The sequence below is a fragment of the Primulina eburnea genome, unplaced genomic scaffold (assembly GCF_022965805.1).
Source record: "Primulina eburnea isolate SZY01 unplaced genomic scaffold, ASM2296580v1 ctg800_ERROPOS100000, whole genome shotgun sequence".
Classification (NCBI taxonomy): domain Eukaryota; kingdom Viridiplantae; phylum Streptophyta; class Magnoliopsida; order Lamiales; family Gesneriaceae; genus Primulina; species Primulina eburnea.
This window is the reverse complement of record NW_027331570.1, coordinates 35002-59062: the sequence shown is the minus strand read 5'-3', so window position 1 is coordinate 59062 and position 24061 is coordinate 35002. Positions and strand designations below refer to the sequence as shown.

At 35.2% G+C, this 24061-nt stretch overlaps 2 protein-coding genes and 1 non-coding gene across 3 annotated transcripts; 1 reads left to right on the top strand and 2 right to left on the bottom strand.

Annotated features, from left to right (window-relative positions):
- Window positions 1–9746: 9746 nt before the first annotated feature.
- On the bottom strand, window positions 9747–16642 carry LOC140822328 (uncharacterized). The gene is made up of 10 exons (XM_073183056.1): window positions 16197–16642; window positions 15402–15467; window positions 14909–15089; window positions 14525–14721; window positions 12184–12234; window positions 11988–12079; window positions 11505–11632; window positions 10482–10561; window positions 10234–10338; window positions 9747–10150 (listed from the first exon to the last, which is right to left on the bottom strand). Exons 1-10 carry the CDS (start codon window positions 16530–16532, stop codon window positions 9986–9988), a joined length of 1401 nt encoding a protein of 466 aa, XP_073039157.1. The 5' UTR covers window positions 16533–16642; the 3' UTR covers window positions 9747–9985.
- A 4617-nt stretch (window positions 16643–21259) lies between these two features.
- Window positions 21260–23326, top strand: LOC140822332 (uncharacterized). The gene is made up of 3 exons (XM_073183060.1): window positions 21260–21620; window positions 21668–22483; window positions 22629–23326. The coding sequence occupies exons 1-3, from the start codon at window positions 21260–21262 to the stop codon at window positions 23324–23326; spliced, it is 1875 nt and encodes a 624-aa protein (XP_073039161.1).
- Window positions 21841–21947, bottom strand: LOC140822333 (small nucleolar RNA R71). The gene has a single exon (XR_012115953.1). It is a non-coding gene; the product is annotated as a small nucleolar RNA R71 (small nucleolar RNA).
- Window positions 23327–24061: the final 735 nt, after the last annotated feature.

Sequence of the window (24061 nt, the reverse complement as noted above, 5' to 3'; positions counted from 1 at the left end):
ATATGATTTTGTGTTCTTTCTCTCGTTGTTCTTTGATTGTTTCTCAATCGAATATGTTAGTGTTAAAAATTCTTGAATATTGTCAACATTCAAAATTGACCTTATGTGACGATATTACAAATTACCTATTTTTGCATTGACAAGGTCATATTCTTAAGGAAGTGTCATTTCCATGGAGTGGATATCCATAGATCGAAGAAAGGTAGAAGTTGTACTCAATTCGTCGTGCCAAAGTACAATTCAAGAGATGCCAAGTTTTCTAGGCTTAGCAGGTAATTATTATTTTAAATTATCTCAAGATTATCTCATATTGCTAAACCATTGACGCAATTGATGCTAAAGAATATCCAGTTTGATTATACCAATGTACATCGAGCTTCAAAGAATTGCGCTAGCGTTTGAAACCAATGCCAATGTTATCTTTTCCAATATTTGGAGGATTTATCGTCTACAGTGATGCCTCATTGGAAGGTTTCGGGTGTGTTGACCCAGAATGGTCAGGTTATATCCTATGGCTCTATAAAGTTAAAGATTCATAAGAAGAACAATCCAGTTCTTGTTCTGGAACTAGTAGCGATAATATTTCATTGAATATTTGGTGGCATTATCTCTACGATAAAATGTTTGATATCTATTCTGATCATAAAAGCCTTACGTACCTTTTTACTTAGGCATAATTTAATATGAATCAGAAACGATGGATGTATTTACTAAGGATTACGATTTTGAAATCAAGTACCATCCGAGTTCATTAAATCTCATAGTCAACGCTCTCAAGCGAAAGGTGAGATTAACTGCATTATGATCAAGTACTGTCTCAAGTACCATTCAAGAGTGTTGTCATTTGGATTTCATTTTTCCCACAAGAAAGAAATGAAAAACATCAGATTTGTTACCATTTTTCTGAACCAGCATTGTATACGCAAGCCTAAGATGCAAAGTTGTCGGATCCAAAAGTGAAAAAACTAGCGAGTTGGATAATGGGAATAATACATCTGGTTTCGCTTTTCAGCCAGATGGGACATTATGTTTATCAGGAAAATTTGTGGTAGCAGACGACACTACCCTTAGGGATGAAATTTTATCTCAAGTTCATCACAACAAATTGAGTATCCACCCAGGAAATATCAAAATGTATAGACTTGAAAAATCAATTTGGTGTAAATGTATAAAAAGAAGTGTTATAGTATGCTCCCAAGTATCTTGTGTGCCAACAAGTAAAAGTAGTACATAGAATACCAGGGAGATTGCTTCAAAATCGTCTAATTCTTGAATGGAAGTGGGAGCATCTGACGATTGATTTTGTAACCCACTTGCCTATATCTTTGAGGAACTGTGGCTCTTTACAGATAGTTTTGGATCAATTTACCAAGTTAACACATTTCATTCCGTACAGTCGTGACTATAGCTTTGATAGAATGGTGAGATTGTGTTGGAAATTTGAAGTTTGAATAAAAACTATGTCTCATGAATGTGAGAGTGTCTTTTGGCTCTCCACATTCTTGAGTTAGTTGAAGAGTTTTGGCTCTTCATATTCTTGAGTTAATGGGAAGATTAATTGAGTTAATTAATCTTACATGACTCTTGGTGTGCATTTTGTGGCTTATAAATAGTGTGTTCATTTCCTCATTTCATGTACATGAAAATATTTTCTCTTTCAAGTATTCTCTTGCATTTCATATTGTTAGCTTTTCATTTGGCCTCTGTTAAATCTCGTGATAAAGTAAAGATACGTTTTCAGTTCGACGTAGTAGTGTCTCGTGCTAAGTCATTGCTGGTTGTTCTGTTGTATCCTGGGAAACAAACGTCAAAGTTGATCCTCGAAGCACATACAGGAGGGGACGAATCTCTTTTAAGGACAATGTACTTCGTACAGGCCTCGGTTTGGTTTACTTCATTTATAGCGTTTCTCTACTGTTTTCTCTTCACTATATTGCTTGCTGGTTTTATTGATAAAAAACTTTCTGTACTGTACCATTTGATATATTGTGCTACAATCTTAAAACAGATTACTCATTCTGTGGTTTGTTTCAGTTATGGCTACTGAAACCAGCGTGAAAAGAGAAACTGGTTAGGTTGTCCATACTGTGGCTCAAGTTGTCCCTCATGTTACCTCACGTGCTGCTGCAATTGTTGTCCCAGCCAATCACGGTGAAAAGCCTAAAAATTTCACTGGTGTGACTTCAAAAGGTGGTAGCAGAAGATGCTGTTCTACTTGAGGATGCTAAACCTGGCTAGATTCTTGTCTGAGGATGCTCTTAAACTCACAGAGGGTGAGGGAGATGTTGAATCTGTTAGTGCTGTGGAGGCATGGAATCATTTTGATTTCTTATGCCGAAACTATGTACTAAACGGACTGGCCGATTTGCTCTACAATGTATTTTGCAGAAAGAAAACGGCTAAAGAGCTGTAGGAATCCCTTGATAGGAAGTATAAAATCGAGGATGCCGAGGCCAAGAAGTTTCTTGTTGGCCGCTTTCTGGACTTTAAAATGGTGGATTCAAAGATGGTTATCAGCCAAGTTCAAGAACTCCAAGTGATTCTTCACCAGATTAAGGTGAGGGGATGACTTTGAGCGAATCATTCCAAGTGGCTGCTATTGTTGAGAAGCTACCAACAGCTTGGAAGGATTTCAAAAATTATTTGAAGCACAAGTGCAAGGAGATGAATGTTGAAGAGCTCATTGTTAGACTTCGCATCGAGGAAGACAACAAGAGTTCGTAAAGATGATTGTTTTCTCCTGTTGCTGCTAAAGCAAATGTAGTCGAGCATGGTCAAAGCTCGAAAAAGATAACCTTTTTCACCTCCAACAAAAAGGTTGAACATGGGACCCAATGGAGGCATTTCGAAGAAAAAGTTCTTTGAAAAATGCTACAACTATGATGGTTTGGGTCACAAGGCATCTAAATGTAAGAAGCCAAAGAGAAGTCGAGAGGTGAATGTGGTGGAGAACATATCTCAAGAGGTTTCGAACATGAATCTTTGTGTTGTAATATCAGAAGTTAATCTAGTGGGTTCGAACCCAGGGGATTGGTGGATCGACACTGGTTTCACTCGCCATGTTTGTTCGGACAAGGATATGTTTGTTACTCATGAGGAATATGAGAATGTTGAAAATCTATTCATGGGAAATTCCGCTACTTTTGAGATCAAGGGTCAAAGAAAAGTTGTTCTAAAGATGACATCTGGAAAAGAACTAACTCTGAACAATGTGTTGTATGTACCTGACATCCGCAAGAACTTGGTGTCCGATTCGCTTCTTAACAATCATGGTTTCCGCATTGTCTTTGAGTCAGATAAGGTTGTTTTGACGAAAAGTGGAATGTTTCTTGGCAAAAGTTATGTTTGTAATGGTTTATTCAAACTCAATGTAATGGCTATTAAGCCCGTGATGAATAAAGTTAAAACTTTTGCTTACTTGTTTGAGTCTTTTTGTTTATGGCATGGTAGACTTGGATACAATAATTACAATACAATTCGTAGACTAATTAACATGAAAAGCATTCCTGCATTCCAAATTGATAAACAACACAAATATGAAACTTGTGTTGAGGCAAAACTAACGAGATCATCTTTTCGAAAAATTGAAAGAAATAGTGAACCACTTGATCTAATTCACAATGATATATGTGATTTAAAGGGTGTACAAACTCGTGGTGAAAATAAATACTTCGTTACTTTTGTTGACGATAGCACAAAATATTGTTATGTGTATTTTCTTAAAAGTAATGATGAAGCTATTGACAAATTTGTCAAATATAAGAGTGAAGTTGAAAACCAACTTAGCAAGAAAATTAAGGTGCTAAGAAGTGATCGTGGAGGTGAATATGAATCATCATTTGCTGAGTTTTGTGTTCAACGCGGCATAAAACATGAAAGAACTTCACCTTATTCTCCTCGGCAAAATGGCATTGCAGAGAAAAAGAACCGTACCTTGAAAGGAATGATGAATGCGTTGTTATTAAGTTCTTGTTTACCATAGAACTTGTGCGGGGAAGATGTTCTAATAGCAAATTACCTTTTAAATAAGGTGCCCTGAAAGAAGCAAGATAAAAGTCTATACGAGTTATGGAAAGGTAGAAGTCCTTCCTACCAATACTTGCGAGTGTGAGAGTGTCTTGCCAAGGTAGCAGTACCCACTCCAAAGAAAGTAAAGATAGGACCAAAAACTCTTGATTGCATTTTATTGGATATGCTCAAAACAGTAGCGCATATCGTTTTCTTGTACATGAATCTCAAATACTTGATATTCACAAGAATACGATAATGGAATCAAGAAATGCTTCGTTCTTTGAATACATGTTTCCATACAAATCTAAAGAAGAATCAAGTTCATCAAAAAGATTATATGAGACAGCTGATAAAGAACAAGAGCTTGATCAAGATATTGAACCTAGACGTAGCAAGAGAGCTAGGGCTGAAAAATCCTTTGGTCAAGATTTCATCACTTTCATGATGGAAAGTGAACCTCAAAGCTTCAAGGAAGCAATGAGTTCATCTGAAAGACCTCTATGGAAAGAGGCTATAAATTCCGAAATGGATGCCATTTTACAAAACCATACGTGGAAATTAGTAAACTTCCTCTGGGAAGCAAACTAGGTTGTAAATGAGTTTTCAAAAAGAAAATGAAATCAGATGGAACCACAGATAAATATAAAGTAATCAAAGGTTACCATCAACGTGAAGGGCTTGATTACTTTGACCATATTCTCCTGTATCGAGAATAACCTTCATTCATGTGATACTCGCGATTACCGCATTGCAAAATCTTGAAGTACACTAAATGGACGTAAAGACAGCTTTTCTAAATGGAGATTTAGAAGAGGAAATTTACATGGAACAACCAAAGGGATTTTCTGCGACTGGGCAAGAAAATAAGGTTCGTAAACTGGTGAAGTCTCTGTATGGCTTAAAACAAGCACCAAAGCAATGTCACGAAAAATTTGATAAAGCCATGATAGAAAATAGATTTAAATTCAGTGAATGTGACAAATGTGTATACATAAAAACCACTGAAAATGGATATGTCATTTTATGTCTTTACGTAGATGACATACTTATCATTGGTAGTAATGATAAGATGATCAAATCCACCAAGAAGTTATTGAACTCAAGATTTGACATGAAAGATTTGGGCTTAGCCAATGTAATTCTTGGAATTAAAATTCATAGAACATCAGAATGGCTAGTTCTAAGTCAGTCATATTATGTTGACAAAATACTTGAGAAATTCAATAAAGTTGACTCTGCATTGGCTAGAACCTCGATAGATACCAGTCAACATCTATCAAAGAATCGAGCTGAGAGTATGTCTCAATTAGAATACTCTCGAGTCATTGGAAGTTAATGTACTTAATGAGTTGTACAAGACCAGACATAGCTTATGCAGCAAGTAAATTGAGTAGATTCACGAGTAATCCAGGAGTTGAACACTGGAAAGCAATTATCATATTGCTAAGATACTTAAGGTATACTCGTGATCATGGGTTGTACTATACCAAATATCCTGCTGTTATTGAAGGATACAGTGATGCAAATTGGATATCTGATATGAAAGACTCAAAATATATAAGTGGATTTTTATTCACTTTAGAAGGTGCAGCAATTGCGTGGAAATTTTCTAAACAAACTGTAATAGCCAGATCCACGATGGAATATGAGTTTATAGCTCTTGACAAGTGTGCTGAAGAGGCTGAATGGATGCGTCACTTCTTAGAAGACGTTTAAGGATGTGAAAAACCATTGTCGGCTATATGCATACATTGTGATAACCAATTTGCAATTGGAAGAGCACAAAATAAGATATATAATGGTAAGTCTAGGCATATATGTCGTAGACACAATACCATTAGACAAATACTCTAAACTGTAGTTATCTATGTTGACTATGTAAAGTCAAAGGATAATATAGCGGATCCGCTAACCAAAGGAATAAACAGAGAGTTAGTTACGAAATCGTCAAGGGGAATGGGGCTCAAGACTCTAGAATAAATTTGTGCGAAAGAAAACCCAACATACGCTGACTAAAAATCCCATGAACTAGGTTCAATGGAACAACCTAATCACATTAATTTGGTATATCACTGTGGGGGTTATCCTTAGTCCATTCCTTATGAAACAGTGAATGTTGAGGATAAGCTTACGGCTTTTAATGATTCTGATGAGAAGAATATAGAATCACCTATGTAAGAGAGACGTGGGGCTGCTTCGAATGAATTGTAAGGCTCAATTCTAGACCTTCTCGCAGAACCAGGCGTGTGTTCATGGCCAAAACGAACACAATCATGAGAACTGAATAGTACCAGGGATAGTCTTGTGTGAAGTATATCTTAATTTACACAAGCGGCAGAACAGTTCAAGGACATCATGTCTACTGGTCAGTTAGTAAAGCAAATATATTTCAAGAGTGAAGGTTCAAAGGGTAACATGCAGGATTCAATTGTAGAACTTTGTCACCAAGATTTGTATCAATTTTCATTCATGTGGGTGATTGTCGGAAATTTGAAGTTTGAATAAAAATTATGTCTCATGAATGTGGGATTGTCTTTTGGCCCTTTACATTCTTAAGTTAGTTGAAGAGTTTTGGCTCTTCATATTCTTGAGTTAATGAGAAGATTAAATGAGTTAATTAATCTTACATGACTCTTGGTGTGCATTTTGAGGCTTATAAATAGTGTGTTCATTTCCTCATTTCATGTACATGAAAATCTTTTCTCTTTCAAGTATTCTCTTGCATTTCATATTGTTAGCTTTTCATTTGGCCTCCGTTAAATGTCGGTGATAAAGTAAAGGTACGTTTTCAGTTCGTCGTACTAGTATCTTGTGCTAAGTCAGTGCTGGTTGTTCCGTTGTATCCTGAGAAACAGACGTCAAAGACGATCCTCGAAGCACATACAAGAGGAGACGAATTTGTTTTAAGGACAATGTACTTCGTACAGGCCTCGGTTTGGTTTACTTCATTTATAGCATTTCTCTACTGTTTTATCTTCACTATATTACTCGCTGGTTTTATTGATAAAAACCTTTATGTACTGTACCATTTGATATATTGTGCAACAGATTGTACATCTAAGAGATGTTAAATGCCACGGTGTACCTATGAGCATATTCTAGGACTGAGATCCTCGTTTTATCTTAATTTTTTGGGAGAGTTTTCAGAAAGTGTTAGGGACTACTTTGATTCTAAGTACGCCATGTCATCCAGAAATGGACTGGCAGTCCGGAAAAAAATTCAGACATTGGAATATATTTTGTGAGCTTATGCTACGGATTTCGGGCCAGCATGGCACAATCATTTACTCTCTAGTAGAATTCGCTGACAATAACATTTACCACAATAGTTTGGCATGGCACCTTTCGAATCATTGTACATAATACGCTTTCATACTCCTTTGTTCTGGGATGAAGTATGAGAGAGACAAGTTTAGGGGCCAGAATTAGTGCAATAAGAGATTGACAAGTTAGATCTGATTAAAACGAGAATCAAGACTGCATAAGATCATCAGACTAGTTATACGAATACTAATCAATGACCATTACAGTTTCAGCAAGGTGAGAAATTATTTATAAAAATTTCACCTTTCAAGATATTCATGTGATTCTGACTCAAGTGTCGGTGAAGTTGAATCCGATATTCATTAGGCCTTTTGGGATTTTCAAAATTTTCATGAATTTGGCTTACAGACTAGCATTACCACCTTATATGTACATCATTCAAAATGTTTCCATGTATCATTGTTAAGACGATACGTAGCAGATGAAGCATGCATTCTGTATCCGCCGAAGGTTCAGCTTGAAGACTACCTGACTTATGTGGAGCAACCGCTCAAGATCCTGGATAGAACAGAAAAGGCACTCATGAATAAGAGCATTCCACATATGTTTTTAAGTTGTAGAGCTTTACGCGCAATGGCAGAAACGAGGGACAAATAGGAAACTTCGGAGCTGGAGAGCAGTATGCGCTTGGATCATCCGCAGATGTTTTAAGTTGTATCATGTACTTTCAGTCGTAATATGTTTTGTATTTACCGTAGTTGATTTTGTGGACAAAATCCTTTTAAGGGGGAGAATGTAATGACCCAAGTTTAGTCGTGAAAGATACTTCTTAGAACACTAGAAATCACTTTTTGATGTACACTTGAGCCAATTTCAGATCGAGCAAGGGATTTACATTCATCTTCGATAGTAGAACAAATATCTTCTTTCAGGACTACTTCCCCAACATGCTCATAGAATAGTTTTCAAACCTCCTCGATATGTGAAACTTTTACTTTAAGATCAACCTGAGTCGCCATCTAATGAACGAGATGTTATTGCCATGGCAGACACTTTCTGATGTACACTTGAGCCAATTTCAGATCGAGCAAGGGATTTACTTTCATCTTCGATAGTAGACCAAATATCTTCTTTCAGGACTACTTCCCCAACATGCTCATAGAATAGTTTTCAAACCTCCTCGATATGTGAAACTTTTACTTTAAGATCAACCTGAGTCGCCATCTAATGAACGAGATGTTATTGCCATGGCACACATTTCTGGGCGTGGGATGCCTAAAAGGTCTAAATCAACATGTTTTCAAAAATCATCCAAGATTAGAAGAAAATATAATGTCCCTCATTTTGTAGCCTTTCCTGCTGTCTAAGTGACATTCTTTCCACACTTTGGTGGACTCTTGACGAACCCACCAAACAATCTATCCAAGTTCTCGGAAGATGTTTTTGGACCTGTACAAAAACTCATATGAGAAAGTCTCACGAGTAAATTTTGTGAGACAGATCTCTAACCCGACCCAACTCATGAAAAATATTATCTTTTATGTCAAAAGTATTATTTTTAACTCTAAATATAGATCGAATTGACTCGTTTAAGTGAGAATATTACGAAATACCTACTCTTATCTATGACCTTGGTTCTTATGTTAAACTTAGGACATCTAGTTTACTCATTTTTTTAATATAAATTTTATTAAAATATAATAATAAAAGATAAACACAATTTTTTTCTGTAAATTTTTATTTAATCCTAGTCTTTCACCAAATTTTTCATTCTTTCCTTCTTTTGCTTTTTGCCTTTTTTCTCCGGATTGTATTGTAGGACTTTGATTTCAAAATTATCTTTAATTCTTTATTTCATTTATGAAATTTAAGCTATATCTATGATATTTTGATTATTATGTTTGTTTTGTGGAATATAATGTCAAATTTATGATTTTCTCGAGTAAATTTTTTAATTAATTATGGTGTTTGATTGGTGTAATGCTTATTTAAATCCATGTTGTCCATATGAACAAATAGAGCGTATAAATATTATTTTCTCTGCAAATCTACCTTAGCAGTTTTTATTTTGTTTTTCATTTCTTGGATTTTTATAAGACATCCATCGCCATAATAAGTAATAAAAAATATTTAAATCTTATCTTATATTACAAAAACGGAGTGATAATAAAAAGTAACTCATTAATAGCTCTATTATCTTTTTATTTCTAATTTTTATATTACTATTGCTTTTCGATTATTAAAGTTTTAAAATTTGTTGGGATTTTTATTTTTATTTTTAAAATCGGTTGTCATTCAAGTTGTGAAGGATGTAGTAGAAATTTTACCATTCTAATTACTTCTATTTATTTTTATCACTTCAAATTCTTGGGTCATTTATTTTTTACCAATTGTTTTAAATTTTATACATCCACGCATTTGAAAAATCATATAAGAGAAGTTATATACCTCAGAGAGCTGATGAAAATTGGTAACCCAAGGGGAAGTATATTGCCATAACAATATATAAACATGTTTGTTTTAATTATAACAAGTAGATATCGAAACCAATACCCGAAAGACGTTTTTTTGTAGAAATCTGGTCGTTTTCGCAATGCAGATTCACTCTCGTCGTTGCCTTCACCTCGTCTCATTGACAACATCAAGTATTTGGTTTACTGATAGCCAAAGGCACCTGAATTTTTGGCCTCAATGACAAAATGGTCGAGTGTCAACCTAGTAATCCAAGATCTTTGGAATAAAGTAAACAGTCCTTAAAGCCCTTCTCTAATTCCTTGGCATCAAGGTTCTTTCCAATGAATACAATCTTGTTTATTCTTGGCTCGTCCGAGCCCCATAACCGATCAGGAGAGCCTTGGAATATGTCATGAACTCCCTGTTAGATGTGCAGAACAAGTAACGAAATGGGTTATAGTGAATAACAACTGAGTCTATACATATGTAGCAAAGCACCAGCACCTGAAAAACAAATCTCTCGTTCATTCCATCGACTGATAGAAGACCTTTCATTCGATATATATCTTCACTTCTTTCTAACAAAAGGGTACCCAACCAGATGTTGGCCTGAGATATTAAGCATCGTGTCCTCAATGGTGATCCATTAAATACATAATAATTCAAAGGTTAAAGTCTTGTCGCATTTAAGAATAAAACAACACAAATTTAGGAGACATTACAAGGGCAACACTCAAGACTTTAGAACATACCTTTTCGAGGTCCAAAACACCTTCACAAACTATGCTGACTGAAGAAACACCGGGGTCATGAGTGTGATCATCATGATGTTCTGCACCGAAGTTCGAGAAATTATAGTGCAGTGTATTTTCCGTAGAGGTTGGGAAGGCTATTGCGAACAATACCGTTTTAATTTTTACTAGCTTATAGAATTTGACTAGATCCAAAATTACAAATTGCAGGATAAATATTGATCTCAACCAACCCTGCCATAAAAATTTACAGATAACAAACATGGAATGTCATGATCCAGATGTTGAAACAAGTCCAATGAAAACTAACAAGTTACTTCGAAGTATTTTGACTCGAGTCTATGTCAGTGTGCAGCCATTGTGAAATTATTTGGGCCATTGTGAAAGCAAAGAAGAAAAGTTGGCATTATTTTGTTGTGCCGCCGCTCGCAAGGATTATAAATCGTGGCTAGCTAATTACCGCAAGATGTAAAGAAGTTGATTGCTTTTGCCAAGGTCGTGGATTTGAACCATGTTGGCTGCCTGATTTGTAGATGGATTTTAAATGACACTCATCTTGTTTGTATTTGAAAATCATCACAATCACAACTGAAAATGTTTAATTTGATATAGAGTGGATTTGAAATTCACTCAAATTTTGATCATCCAAAGAAGTCAAGGAATTTAAAATCCAACCATCTAAACATATCTAATACTTTCTCCTCCATCATCATATAAAACTGACATTTATTTTCTTTACTAAGATTAATTTTGAGCCTCAACCAGACAGATAAAGCCTAATTTGTTTGTAATTTACTATGATAATGTAACTCGTGCTTAAATCCGGAGTTACAAATATCGTTGATTGTGAAATAATCAGCAAATGGATGGTTGTGAATTAGATATTGAGAATGATTTTCTCAATCATTTTACAACCCAATTAGGTTAAAAACAGGTACACGCTACAACGGACATTAGATAAACCCATCATTTTAAAACTACTATTTCACAACAGAGATTTAGAAACTTGAAGTGTGGAATTACCATGTTTGTGCTCATGTTCATGCCCATGATCGTGGTTATGATGATCATGTTGGTGATGGTGATCGTGATCATGGCTGTGACCAACATGATCCTCCGATGAATGATCAGTGTCAACAGCACTTTCGATTCTGCACATATCAACTGAACTTTAGGGGAAAAAATTACTTCAAATACACCCTAAAAACCAGTAAATCGACTCGGGTGAAAATACAAGAATATTCCATTACAATATCTGAAGTCAACAGTAATTGAGATCTCTTAGATTATGGCGCGGCACCAAACATTTCAAATAATACAATCAAAATACGCGCAGCAGCAACGAACAATGTTAAGGCTATGAAAAAATAACTCAATATGGAATAAACAGGACATATTTCTAAGGGAACAACCTGTATGATTAGTCAATTACAGTTAAATAATGTAGCAGGCTAAGAAGACAAAATAAACAAAGTGCCAAAATCTAGAGAAAGGACAAGTGAAAACCTTTCTAAGTCAAAACCTCCTATACCAAGGACATAATCCAAATTAACATTCCCATACTTCGTTCGCTTTAACTGAGCCATTCGATTAATGTTCTGCATTCCCACTATGTACATTAGAAAAAAAGCATAGAAAACAAAAGCAGGAAACAAATTAATTAATTTGAAAACAGTAGTGGGCATAATGTGAGGAAAAGTACCTTTATCCTCTCGACTAGAGAAGCAATCTCTGTTTCATCAACAAGATCAGTCTGTAATCAAATGAAAAAATAAGGTTAGCCTTCATAATCTGATGTCCACCAGAAGCGAAAATATTTAGTAATTCATTTTTAGGTCTGGGATTGGAGGTTGTGTAAAAGCTCCAGAGGTGCTATATACTAAGCACACTCAGAACTCCAGAAGCTGGAACTACACAAATTATGTGTAAACAATGAAAAAAGTTAGAAATCAGGTGCTGCCCATTCATTTTTTCTTAAAGTTCTTTAGAGTGCATTCGAATACATAAGCTATTTTTTAGAAAAATTTAGAGAAAAGGCATTAGAATGTTCTTTTAAAACATTTTTTTCAAACAGTTTGTTCAGAAATTACGAGTTTTAAACAAGTTCCAGAACAGAGAGTTTTTTTGTTTCTGCTTCAACTTCTTTTACGAAACAATAAAAAAATATAAACCAATCCGACCAAACAATTAAATTCTTCCAAAAAAATCTTATCTTTGAATTTTCTTTCCAGAAGGGTCAGCCAAGAGAGCCAACTGTGTAGATATTCTATAAATTTTGTCGGCCTATGTCTTGATAGCCATATTTGTAATGATTTGAATCTTTATTTGGAATAAATTACTAATTAAGACATGATTAAAGAGTTATTAATTAAGCATTATTAAGAATTCACTAATTGAGGATCAATGGATCCACCGAATTGAAAATGGATCACCCAATCTACTTCAAATTACATTATCCCGATAAGTCCATCTAGACGAATGAGATTATAACAAGTGACAGATAAGATTGAGTTCGGATCTTCTGAATTAGTCCGGATGCAGCCTATAAATGGAAGCTGATTTCATTCGTTTTCTATCGCTTTCCCCCAGCTACTATCTCTCGAGTTCTAGCCATATACCTTAGGTTTTCTAGCCAATTTCAAGGGCAGTTTAGTGTCGGGAAGCTTCAGAGTTCGGAGCTAGTGTCGACTCGAGGAGAGGTCGGTGAACCAGGACACACAGATCAAGACGTCATCAGATGGTTGACGACTATAATCCTAAAGCCTTAAATAAACAGTTAAGGATCATTAGGAAGAACCTTCAAGCATGTTTAGTTATTCTGGATCTTGCTCGATAGTGATTTCAGTATGTTGGTATTGTCTAGGTTCAGACGAGTAAACTTTATGTCACATTGTTTTAGTGAGGTACTTGATGTACTGACTGAGATATCCAAGCATAATATACACACTTATATACTGCATTTTTATCTGTGGCATGATACATAGTTTACTATTTTGACATATTATGCATGACATAGCATGTTGGACCTGATAACTCATTTGTTGGAGCCGCTCAGCCCTGTTCTTTATTGTGGACGTTTGGGCATAGAGATCTACAATGTCCGACAGACCCCGCGGGCTCTGCTAACACTAGACATTGTAGGTTCACGACTTGATGATGGGTGTGAGAGCCAAAACTTGCCTAGGACATATCAGAGAGTACACACTCAGGCGTCTTTAAACTGAGCATGTGATTATTGACTTGATCATTGATATCCGAGCATATTGTATTTCACATGCATCATATCAGTTTATATTCTTGTACATTCTCGTATTGGGCGATTGTCGCTCACGTCCTTATTTTCATCTTGAACCCCTCCATTCCACAGGGCAGGTCTTAATTTGGATGGTTCAGATGGTCAGGGCAGTGGTTAGAGTAGTTGAGTTTTCTGTGGTGATCCAGTAGAGATTTTATTTGGTTTCTCGTATCCTCATGCATGATTATGATTTCAATTTGGTTGTACTAAGACTGAAGTTATTGTTTTATTTTCGTTTAACTTATATGATGATTAAGTTATTTGGTTTCTGTTGTTTAATTGTTGTTATCAAGTTTAATTATATACGCTTATTAGTTTGTTTAGTAGTAGCTCGGGTAAGTGCGCTACAATATTGCACTAACAGAACAAAAGCTGCAGTGGTAAATTTAGCGACTCTTTTGGAAAAAGACATCTTAAAAAGCTACTTGAGAGTAATATGTCCGACGAATTGCACTTTTGAGTTGGGAATTGGGATAGCATATTTAAGTTTTTGTTAAAAAAAAATTTTACTTATTGTAAGAGTCAATGGCATTATCTCCTGGTATTGATGAAAGCACCATGATAACCTGCAAACACCTTTGGAAGCAAATTACTTTTTATTCACCAAACTCAACATTAATGATGAAAATTAAAACTAGAGAGTAAATGGATAGGTGTTCTTGCATAAATTACAAGTGCTCAACTTATATTTTCAAATTAATTTAATGATACATGTCATGAACCCAATGCTATAAGAATTAAATCATACCTTGTTTACTATAATGCGGTCGGCATAAGCAATTTGCTCTACCGCCTCATTGACTACACCTTTAGGCTTAACTTCATCAAGATGCACACCAGCAAATTTAGCATCAACCAGTGTGACCACTCCATCTAATTTAACATCATTAAAGATCTGATCCTCAGCATAAAATGTCTGAATTATCGGGGCTGGATTCGCTAATCCTGTAATTATGAAAACTAATGGACCTTAATATGCCAAAACGGACTCCACTTATATTTATGTTATAAAATAAAAACAAGGACATAGAAATATTGCCACTCAAAATTTGAACATGGCATATTTGCATTGGTGCACATAGATACTATTCAATATTGATGAAAAATATAATATGTTACAAATGAATGTTACCTGTTGTTTCAATAACAATATGATCGAATTTGTCTCTCTTTTTACGGACCAGTTCCGAAATCATCCTGACCAGATCACCCCTAACAGTGCAACATAGACACCCATTGTTGAGCATCATAATTTCCTCAGCTCCAGCAGCTTTTGCCGCAACCAGAGAACCATCAATGTCAACTTCACCATACTGATAACCAACATGGCAACACAAGTTTAGCAATGGCCAAGTTTTGTGTGCATCAGCACTAACCTTACAAAAGTATTTAATCAACAGTGACTTTTTAAAGTGCTTTTTTTTTATTATAAAGATAACAAGAAGTTTTTATTTTGTTTGACAGTGAAAAAGAGAAAAATACACAAAATCTCATCAAAAAGTATAGGATGTGCAATAACTTTGGCGACTATGACCATTTCCAACTAATTTTTATATTAATGTGGTGTACTCTCCTCCAAACTTGAACAAGAAGATAAAATCACACATTTAGACTAAAATTTTTACCTCATTCTCGATTACAGCAATTCGTTTCCCGTGATCGGCAGTCAATATGTGGTTTAACAAGGTTGTCTGTCGATGCAATTAAGAGATGCATTAGTTGATAGCAAAGAAAACTAAATCAACAATAAACTGTGGCAAAGTATAACTCCAGTTTTCACTTTGTTTTTGCAAAGCTAATACTTCGCGAAAAATTATTATCAACATACTTGTATCCATTGGTAACCAGTTGATGCCATAAAAATGAGAAGTATATCTCACTAACACAGCATTTGCTCCTTTAAAATGAAATTCACGACAGCACTTGCTATTTACTCAAATTAAACACCACAACATGCCACTTAAAGATCAAAACTTTAGCACCACCCCAAACTCCTATCACAAAATTCCATCAAAATAATAACTAAAATATCGTTACTATTACTGACTAACAAAAGACCTGGAAAAAATTGCATCGAAACAACCACGATCAGGGATGAAAATGTGAAATAATAAAATTATCAACGTCCTACGATTTAAAAAGCCAAAAAATCAGATTTGTGGCGCTCCCCTTTTTAGTAATTACCATCATCCATATAATCCTGGAATGATTCACCAAATAAAGCTCGACGGGTCAAAATGAACACAAATAAGTTTCAGAACCTTAAACTTTCCCCATCAAACAAAACCCACCAACTATTTACAGACGTAACTACACAAGAGTATAAAACGTACATAAAATAACTTGCTCTTCTCGCCCATCTATCTACAAAACTCCTTGCTCTCAACCCATTACTGATATAAAATAAAAATAAAAATTACCTTTCCAGAACCCAAAAAACCAGTGATAATTGTAGCCGGTATTCTATTATCAGGTGGGATTTTAGTCAGAACATCAGCATCCTCTGTTTGTGAAGTGGTGGAGGCAGAGACTGTGAACCGGCGAGCGAACCGCTTTATTGGGGAGTAAACGATTCTATAATTGAAGGATTCGGCATTTGCCGAGCTTGTCAAGAGACTGCGGGAGGCGTGAGCAACAATCTTGGACCTGTTTTTGCAAACAGAAAGAGATGTACCGATAGTGGAAATTGGAGAAAACCGGTGTTTAGCTAATCCCAAGAAGACTGTAGCCATGTCTACGGAGACTGATGCCGCCATGTTTTGATGGGTGGCGGTGCTACGGCAGTAAAAAAGGCGGAGGGGTTTTTTAGATTTTGCAGTGGTGTGGAAGAAGATTACTACTTCGGAATATCATCTCTACCATTTGTATGTCATTTTTTTATTGATTTAATATATCAATATGAGACGTTTGTAACAGAAATTTTGTTGAGTGATTATTATATTTACAGTTAAAAATTGTGATGATTTATTATTAAATCTATAGTACATAGCTATAGTACATGTAATTGTTGGATCTCGATTTTCTCGTGTTCAAAACGCAGCGAAGTTTTAGAATTTTTTTTGACATTCAAAATTTCCTTTGGACAATGGTATAGTTTAAATTATATTAACATTCATAGAGTGTTAGGAGTTATACATGTAGTGAATTAATTCACTCATTTCTAACTATTCCGATATTGACGTATATAGCTCTTATTGAATTTCTCACGAACTTTCTTCGATCTCCGAATCAGGTCCACGACTGGAATGTTTGTTCATCTTCTAACTTGCATTATAAAGTATAAAAGATGTTTTGTATTTGAGGTCAAAAAAATAAAATGGTTCAAAAACCATTTTGAGAGCAAAAACTTTTTTTTTCCCAAATTGGAAGAGCCGAAAGTTAATCAAAAATCTCCTTCTAAAACTTTCGGACACCTCTTTACGTAAAACAAGAATCAAAATCTTATAATTATGTCTAATCTTCAATTTACCTATTTAATTAGATTAATTAAGTAATTAAAGATTCTAAAAATATTTGCATGCCTAATCATGGCCAATCTCGATTTTAATGCATATATCCTTTTTCAAGAATATCCTGCATTAATTTATTTTGATTTGTGTGCAAGTTACTAAAATTATTGTATCATGAATATTTTCATATTACATAAATCAATACGATATTTTATAAAACTTAATGAGCTATATTTTAACTTAATAAAAATATAATTTAATTGTTAAAGCCTATTTGAACTTTAATAAATTAGCATGATGAGGTTATACTCTTACGAACCCATGATCTATGCTCCCATTACATTAATCTCATCATAATCCATATCGGTGATCAAATATAATCGATGCGACAATTTCAACTTGTTTGTTATTATGATGCACACCATAATTTCGAGATCACCAATGTCTATATAAGGCAGTTGCATTCCCTTTGACTGTTTTAGTAGTCATGCTCTCAAAATTTCTATAAGCTTTTATAAACTTTATTTATAAGCTTATCGATTGATCATATCAAACTTATTTCTTATAAATTCAATTCATTGAATTTATTATCTCAACGGGAACAAGTAAACCTGAAACGTGTGCCCTTTTTATTGCTTTAAAATTACTAGAATGTTTTTTATAATATTTCGGCCAACTCAATTAATACATGAAAATATTTTTATAAAATATTTTGCCCTTTTTAAAATAAAACCTCAATCAACTAGTATTTAAAAATTCGAGTGAAATAGTCGTAAAGTAAAATCGTCTACTGTTTTACCAAACCTAAAAAGCAATAATTTGAAAGGTAAAGCTCATACTAAACCTCTCAAAAATCTCTCAAAGCATAAATAAATAATCTTAAAAATCTTTAATCATAAAGCATGAGTCAAAAGTCATAATGCCATCCTGTGTGGGGCCCTTAACTCCTAATCGTTATTACATGGCAATCTGATTAGGATTAATTAATTACAGCGGAAAACGAGTTTAAATTTTCTTTACAGTGAGCCCGAATCATTTCATTTGAAAACTAAAAATAGTATTTCATCTCACGTCATAAACATGCCCACACGTAATCAAAATCAATCATATACAAACAGCACATATCCTCGGGACATACCCCGGTATATAAATACATATACATATATACTGGGAACAAGACATAAACATAAAACCTCAGCCCAAGCTGTGGCTCCCTCCAGAAGTACCCTCTCCGGTCTCCTGATAACCTGGATTACCTGCCATTGTCCACACACAAAGACAACAACAGCCCCCCTTGGGGGTGAGCAAAGCTCCGTATGGAACAACCAATCATATATACCACAGATATCTAAACAATGATATATGGTATGCAATGCATGTATGTCGTGGAGGTATCAAGTCAAATTCCCATCCACTGAGCACATGTCAGAATCAATCGAATCGCTATCAAATCAATGCTCGAGCTGGCACACCGGCCTCAATAAGGGATACTCGAATGATAGCGTCGACAAAGCGCCATCAAATCCCAAATCTCATATCCAATCATCGGGGCCACAATTGTCTATGCTTTACGGGTCATATAATACCAACATAGCAATTATGTTCACAAACCTCAGAATCCAATCGAATCATATCAGGGTATCCAAGGATCATAGCTCAACGTGCATGTCATGTATCGATATATGCATCAAATAATGTGTGTTAACAAAACATTTATTTTATACATCGATATCTCAATCTCAATGTCATGTATGCCACATCAATCAACAAATAAAGCATATAGACACATAATCTCATTCCAATCAATCCAATCAATACAACATATATCATATAATACAGATAGCCTGAAAATATTGATATTACACTTTATCTACATCAATAACATACTCATTCCAATCAATAACATAATCCAAAATCATTAATATGAGTTTCAAATATCATTTGAAACTTCAAAAATTCATATCAAATCATAATCATATCATAATTCAATTTCGACTTCGAATATGAGTTTCTTGTCGGTTAGTCTACTACATATCAGAATTTCAACTTCAAATACATGCTATTCCATCACTTTGATATTTAGAGCTGCTGGAACTAGAAGAAAATTACCTCAGTCAGAAGCCCTCGACGCGACGATCACAAATATATAATTTGTTTCGCGTTTAGACAGCGTTTCAAAGTCGATTTCGACGAAAGAAATTGAAGATCTCTCGTTTCTCTCTCTCGATTTATCGAATACGAAATGATAAGAAGAAAGAAAGAACTTAATCTTATCATCACCGCTTCGGCGCTCGGGCGGCAGAATTCTCGCGCCCGAGCGCGAGACATTCTGCCCTGAGTTTTGAATACACCGCGCTCGGGCCGTCAAACATTACCGCTCGGGCGTGGCATGTTCTGTCCGCGAACATCAATCTACACATCCTGGCGCTCGGGCAGTCATTTTCTACCGCCCGGGCGCCACACATTCTGTACAAATATTTATGTTTGTACTATATTGGCGTCCGGCCTCTCCACTCGAGCTCTTAAATAATAGAAGCGCTGGTCCTCGGGTTGTGTGAGCCATCAATCCAGTCAAATCACTCATCAAGTCCTCCCTTGATAGGCTCGTAATAGTTAGTATTTTTATTTTCATATTTCCCATTATTCCAACCTCCGATATGTTTAATTGATACATTTTTGTGTAATTTTATTGTAGGAGGAACTTTCTCGATCTTGGAGCAAATTTGAGTTAAAAAGATGATGTTTTTCACATTTGAAGTTTCTAAGATAAAGTTTGAAAGTGAATGATCAAATCAGAAGAAGTCCTGGAACAAGGCGTGGTCACGCCTTGTGACGATACTTCAGCTGCGAAAAAAATTGCAAGAAGGGAAATTCTAAATAAAATATTATCTATTATTTTATATTTAAGAATTAGGGTTAATTAGAGTTAGTGGGCTTTTAGCAATTGTTTAGACCCAAAAAGCCACCACTCACGTAAGGGAGCCGCAGCACAAGAATAAAACAATAAAATTGCAAAAGAACTATCCAATCATATCACTCCATCCTCACGTACGAAGCTGAAGAGGAAGACTTCCAGATTTTCCCAAAAAATTTAGTTTGCATTTTTTTTATGTTTTCTTATTTATTTTTTATGGATATTGTAGATCAAACTATGCTTGGCTAATTTTATTAGTCTGATTTAAGGGATATCTTTTACTGTTTAATTTATCACTTTGAGGCATTTGTTCTTAGATTTAATATTCTTTTTATACCAAGTATTTGTTGATTTATGATTTAATAATATGAATTTTGTATATCGTTTAATCTAACAATTTAATTCGATGTATGATTTTCTACTGCTAACCATAAATTCAGTGATCCGTAATTTTCATGAATGAGTGGTACACGAGTAGCATAGAGTAGATGTATTGTGCTATCATAATATATTTAATCTAAATAAATCGGCGAAACTCGATATATCAATTGCAGCTATCTCGATTGTTAGATTTTAGGATTAACTGTTTTCACAAAACGAAAATGCTATTTTTAATAATATGGAATGCTATCGTGCCCAGTTAATTATTGATAAGTTTTGACTGGATGCTGGGTTTGGTCAATTAAATTAGGAAAACACAAGGATTTTAGCGGCTATCCCTAGAATTCTAAGGTTAATTGCTTGGAACAATTTAAATAAATTATTTGTTTGCCGATGAACAGTGAGATAATTAAATAGTAGAATCCCCTTGAATCAGATCTTTCCCATATTAAATTCTTTACTTTATTCTAGTTGATTAATTGTCCTTTAAATTTATTGTTTTCTTTTCGTTGATAAATTTAGTTAATTAGTTTATTTAATTCATAAACAAATCCCCCTCTTTTATTTTTATTATCAAAAGAAATAAATCTACTGTTTCCTGTGGATTCGACCCTACTACACTCGTTTTTATTTAAAAGAGTAGGAATTAATTTGGTGGTCAACGACAGCACACCAAATTTTGGCGTCGTTGCCGGGGAACGGTGTAAGGTTAATTTCTTTTGATTATTTTATATTTTTTATGCCTCGTTCTTCTCGTACAGGTGAACTCGAATACAATCCAGAAATCGAGAAGACAGCTAAGAGATTGAGAAAAGAAGAAAGATTAAGACGTGAAAAGCAGCCATCATCATCATCTCCTTATTTGGACGTATCATTGGACTCAGACGATACAGAAAAAGAATCTGACATTGATCTTGAGATTGAAAGAAGTGAAAGTGACCAAGAAGAAATGGCAGGACAAGCTCAAAGAACACTCAGGGAGTTAGCTAACCCTAATGTTATTCAACAACCATTATGCATTCAATTCCCTACTACTGATGCTACTTTTGAATTAAAATCTGGCTTGATTCATTTATTGCCTACTTTTCGTGGTCTTGCAGGTGAAGACCCCATAAACATCTGAAAGAGTTTCATATTGTTTGCACAGCCATGAAACCGCAAGGGATCACAGAGGAACAAATTTCACTGCGAGCTTTTCCATTCTCTCTAGCCGACAAGGCTAAGGATTGGCTCTACTATTTACTTTATGGATCCATAACAACTTGGGAAAATATGAAACAACAATTTTTGGAGAAGTTCTTCCCAGCTTCGCGAGCAGCCAACATCAGGAAGGACATTTGTGGGATTAGACAGTTACAAGGAGAGACATTATATGAATATTGGGAGAGATTTAAGCAGTTATGTGCCAGTTGCCCTCAACATCAGATTCCAGAACAGCTCCTAGTCCAATATTTCTACGAGGGTCTCTCACTTTTTGATAGGAACGTGATTGATGCTGCAAGTGGAGGTGCATTGGTAAACAAAATGCCTCAAGAGGCACGAGCTCTAATCTCCAACATGGCCGCCAATGCACAACAGTTTGGAACTAGACAAGATAACCCTCCACGACAAGTCAATGAGGTAAGTGTTACTCCTATCGATCAAAAGTTAGATTCTTTGACATCTCTTTTGGAAAAGTTGGTTGTAGGGCAGGTACAACAGGCCAAAGCTTGTGGCACATGTGCGATGGTTGGACATTCGACGGACACGTGCCCTACATTACAGGAAGATCCAACGCAGCAGGTTAATGCAATCGGTGGATTTCCTGGACAGCCTCAACACCGGTATGATCCGTATTCTAATAGATACAATCCAGGATGGAAAGATCACCCAAATTTCAGCTACAGGAATCAAGGAGGTCAACAAGGATATCCACAACAAATTTTTCACAAATATCCATCACCTGCGCAAGCCTCTAACTCAGGTATGTCCCTAGATGAAATTGTGAAGGCCTTAGCTGAGAACACTCAAAAATTTCAACAGGAAACGAGGGCTAGCATTCAGAATTTGAGCACTCAAGTGGAACAGTTGGCGACTTCAATTCACAAGTTGGAAGCAAAAAAATTTAGGTAATATACCTTCTCAGACAGTGGTGATTCCAAGAGAGAATGTGAGTGCAATTACTTTGAGAAATTGTAAAGAATTGGATGCTCAAGAAATTGGGGTACAAGCATCAATCAAGCAAAAGGAAGAGAATGAGATAAAGGTTGAGGATAAAATAATCAATCAAGATGATGCTCCGAAAGGTAAGTTTTCTCCTCTATTTGAGTATAAAACTATTCCCCCATTCCCTCTTGCATTGAACAGGAAATGTGAAAGTATTAAGGAGTTGAATAACACTCTTTGTAGAGGCGAGGTAAATATTCCTTCATTAGATGTTATTAAACCAGTACCTCATTGTGCTAAAATTTTAAAGGAATTGTGTACTACAAAAAAGAGACATAAGTTGAAGGGGTGTAAAAAGGAAAAGATAGGAGAACATATTTCTGCTGTTATTCAAAAAACTATTCCTATCAAATGCAGTGATCCAGGTATGTTTTCTATCCCTTGTACTATTGGCGATATTAGACTTGAAAAGGCTATGTTGGATTTAGGTGCTTCTATCAATGTCATGCCTGATTCTGTTTATAATTATTTGGAACTTGGACCTCTGACTGAAACCGGCATTGTGATTCAATTGGCTGATAGGTCCACTGTATATCCTAGAGGTGTAATTGAAGATGGTCTTGTGAAAGTTGAAATTTTGGTTTTTCCTGCTGACTTTTAGGTGCTTGACATGGAAAATGATGATTTAAACAGTCAAATTTTGCTAGGAAGACCATTTTTGAAAACTTCAAAATCTGTCATAAATTGTTAATAGTGGTACCATTACTATGAAATTTGATGGTGAGATTGCAAAGTTTAATATTTATGATACCATGAAATATCCTCATAGTGAAAGCACTATTAATACTCTTTATATCGCTAATCACTTGTCACAAGAAAATTCAAAATTTGTGAATAAGAATGATTTAGAGGAGATTATTGAAAGACATGTTGAAAATTCTAATACTATATTTTCTCTCTCTGATTCGCAGATATATAAAATTGCGCAAAAACTTCTTCCAGATCGACCCAAGCATGTACTCATAAAAAAAGGAGGAAATATCCAAGGGATAGAGATTTCCAAGAAATTCAAAGAAAACAAGCATTTGCTGAAATTTGCTATGAAAATATTCAAGCGGAATAAAGTGGACAAAGTGACCATTTATGAACCACCATGAGCAACAAGAAAGAATCAATGTCGAGCATAACGACTTAAAAAAATTGCGCTTTTGGGAGGCAACCCAAATTTTAGTTCTTGTTAATTTTTATTTTGTTCCAGTAGAGGTCTTCGCACAAGGCGTGGGCACGCTTTGTTGAAACACATCTACTGTTATTTTTTTTTAAAAAAATTTTTTTACAGCAGAGGTCTTTGTACAAGGCGTGGCCACGCCTTGTTGAAACACCTCTACTGTTAAAA